The sequence below is a fragment of the Cupressus sempervirens genome, chromosome 5 (assembly GCF_028749045.1).
Source record: "Cupressus sempervirens isolate cs-2001-9-10 chromosome 5, ASM2874904v1, whole genome shotgun sequence".
Lineage (NCBI taxonomy): Eukaryota > Viridiplantae > Streptophyta > Pinopsida > Cupressales > Cupressaceae > Cupressus > Cupressus sempervirens.
In genome coordinates, this window is record NC_143122.1 from 844,149,890 (window position 1) to 844,153,081 (window position 3,192).

At 34.8% G+C, this 3,192-nt stretch overlaps 1 protein-coding gene across 1 annotated transcript; it reads right to left on the reverse strand.

Moving 5' to 3' along the window:
- Positions 1-1,101: 1,101 nt before the first annotated feature.
- LOC149558520 (L-type lectin-domain containing receptor kinase VIII.1-like) lies at positions 1,102-2,514 on the reverse strand. The gene is made up of 2 exons (XM_089830885.1): positions 1,656-2,514; positions 1,102-1,550 (listed from the first exon to the last, which is right to left on the reverse strand). The coding sequence occupies exons 1-2, from the start codon at positions 2,512-2,514 to the stop codon at positions 1,102-1,104; spliced, it is 1,308 nt and encodes a 435-aa protein (XP_089687011.1).
- Between the last annotated feature and the right edge of the window lie 678 nt (positions 2,515-3,192).

Genomic DNA, 3,192 nt, shown 5'->3' on the forward strand with positions numbered 1-3,192 from the left:
AAATGACTTGGTGCAATCAAGCTATATTGTTCAAACTTATTTGGATAGATTGGGAACAATAATTTCTGAGTCTTGTAAAAAAATTACAAATGAAATTCATAATGCCAACTTTCATGTTCGAGGTGTCCAAGATTCTCAACTCTTGCAGATGGGACAATATACAAAGGAAATTCATGACGCATGGAAGAAATCATTTGGGTTCTTTGAATTTATGAAAGACATCTGCTATGATGAAGAGCACATGCATGGCGAGCATCACTATAATGAAATCTAGGAGTGATATTATTTGACATTATCAAGTTTTTAAATTAATTTGTCTGTTCGACTTATCAATTTTGATGAACGTATGTTATTTTTCCTTTGTCTTAAAAAAATTTAGTATTATACATACAAGACTATTTGGTATTTAGTATATTTGTAGATCTTATCTACACAAAAAAGTTCCTCCTATATGTATTTGTGAATTGTTAAACTATTAATTAGAAATGAATAAATATCTATCTTATCTAAACTGCAATGCCACTAAATTAATATGATATTTTAAACCAATTTTATAAAAATTAATTTACTAAATCTACTATTATTTTAATGTTTGGTTACAAATTTATTTCATAGAAATGAATAAATCAAGTATGAATTTCCAATCAGATCAAGAAAGAAGACAATACCAAATGGAGCAACAAAGAGCATACCAGAGAGAATACCAGAGAGAGTATTGTAGATGATGACAAGAACACATGACACAAGCTGAAAGAGAAGAAGAGAAAAGAAGGAAAAATGAAGTTCGATGACTAAATTATGCTAGAAGAAGGGCAGGATTACTAATACAAGAATTGGAATTACAAAATAGGGATAGAATTACTCGTCAACGAACATCTGATGAAGTATCTCATTTTGAAACACAAGCGAGACATGAAGTTGATTTTGAATCAAGCGAGAGGTACAATCAAGCATTACCTGTATTTGTGGAAATGAGTCACCAGAATGAAAATTCAAGAACAATAGAGCGTGTTCCTGAAACACCTCATCCTACAAGACAAAATAGGATAACTTTAGGTGGACAAGGCAACAGAGAAAATATACAAAACCCAACTGTATTTCTTAAGGATAATTTCTATAGATCCCAAATGCAGTTTCGACAACAACTGGATAGCTTGAAAATGCCACAGATGTGTTATATTTGTCAGGAATGCTATCTACGAATGAAAGTGGTCCGTACATTAGAAGGTCCAATATGCAATAGATGTTGACAAGAAAAGGGAAACAATTGTGTTCTTTAAGGCTGTGATCAATCGGCCACCTTCCGTAGGCAATTTCTAGTGTAACCACCCCAAAGTTGTACACGTCAGCTTCTGGACTAGTTTTCCCTGTTATGCAGCACTCTAGAGCAACATACCCCTGCGTGCCCGCCACCATGGTCATATGGGAAGAATCCTGGTCACGTTCTATTAGTCTCGCCAAACCAAAATCACCCAACTTGGCATTGAAATCAAAATCCACCATTACGTTGCTTGCCTTCACGTCTCGATGAACGACACGTCGGTCCCACTCTTCGTGGAGATAAACAAGAGCAGAGGAAATTTCATAGGCGATACTATATCTTCAGCTCTAATCCAACGTATCCTCCTCTTCCCCAAAAATGTGTTTATCCAGACTCCCATTTGGCATGTACTTGTAGACCAGAAGTAACTCTCCCTTTTCGTGGCACCATCCTAAAAGCCGCACAAGATTATGGTGTCTCAACCTGCTGATTGTTTGAACTTCAGAGACATACTCCTTTCTTCCTTGTCTCGATCCTTGAGCTATTCTTTTCACAGCCAGCGCCTCCCCGATGCCGGGCAGGATTCCTTTGTAAACGCTGCCGAAGCCGCCTTGTCCAAGATTTTCTTTCTCGCAGAAATTTCCTTTCGCAGCATTGAGCTCAGCATAGGAAAAGCTTTGAGGGCCATGAGAAAAACATTCATCCAGCTTTGGATTGCTCTCTTCCCTAGCCTTACCTTCTCTTCCCCTTTTTCTGAAATACTGCCACCAGCGAACAACTATGAAGCCACATAGGACCACAACAATGAAGAACACGCATATCAAATAAGCTTTCACAAAAAATCGGTTTGCATTTCCATTTCTAAGTAATTGACCAGGAGGTCCAACTTCCCATGAATATTTAGAAGTAAAATTCCAAACTTTTACGGTGTGCGTCTCTGTGTACTCTCTAGTGGCAACCGAGAAGCCAATCTTGATGTACTCTGGTAGACAGTTGCTCAGATCTATTGTGTGGTTAAATAGAGGGATTTTGGGTTTAGAAGAATTATACCAAAGAAAGAAGTGCAAAACCTTTTCTACACCATCATAATCCACCCAGGCATCCCATGTCGCGTTTGTGAGATTTTGGTGTGTAGAGCGATTAAATAGACTGGATGTATTGAGCGGAAAAATGAACTTCGAGAAAATGCTATTGACGTCGATCCCAACATGATTGTCATTAGGAAATGAACTTTGAGATAATGAATTCCACATGTTTTTGCATCACTATAATGAAATCTAGGAGTCATATTATTTGACATTATCAATTTTTTTTATAAATTTGTCTATTCGACTTATCAATTTTGATGAATGTATGTTATTTTTCCTTTTTTTAAAATAAATTTAGTATTATACATACAAGACTATATAAAATTTCATCCTATATGTATTTGTGAATTGTTAAACTATTAATTAGAAATGAATAAATATCTATCTTATCTAAAGTGCAATGCCGCTAAATTAATGTGATATTTTAAACCAATTTTATAAAAAATAATTTACTAAATCTACTATTTTTTTAATGTTTGGTTACAAATTTATTTCATAGAAATGAATAAATCAAGTATGAATTTCCAATCGGATCAAGAAAGAAGACAATACCAAATGGAGCAAGAAAGAGCATACCAGAGAGAATACCAGAGAGAGTATCGTAGACGACGACAAGAACAAATGGCACAAGCTAAAAGAGAAGAAGAAAGAAGAAGGAAAAATGAAGTCCGACGATTAAATTATGCTAGAAGAAGGGCAGGATTAGTAATACAAGAATTGGAATTACAAAATAGGGATAGAATTACTCGTCAACGAACATTTGATGAAGTATCTCATATATACATATATACATACATATATATATACATATATAAACATATATACATACATATATATATATAT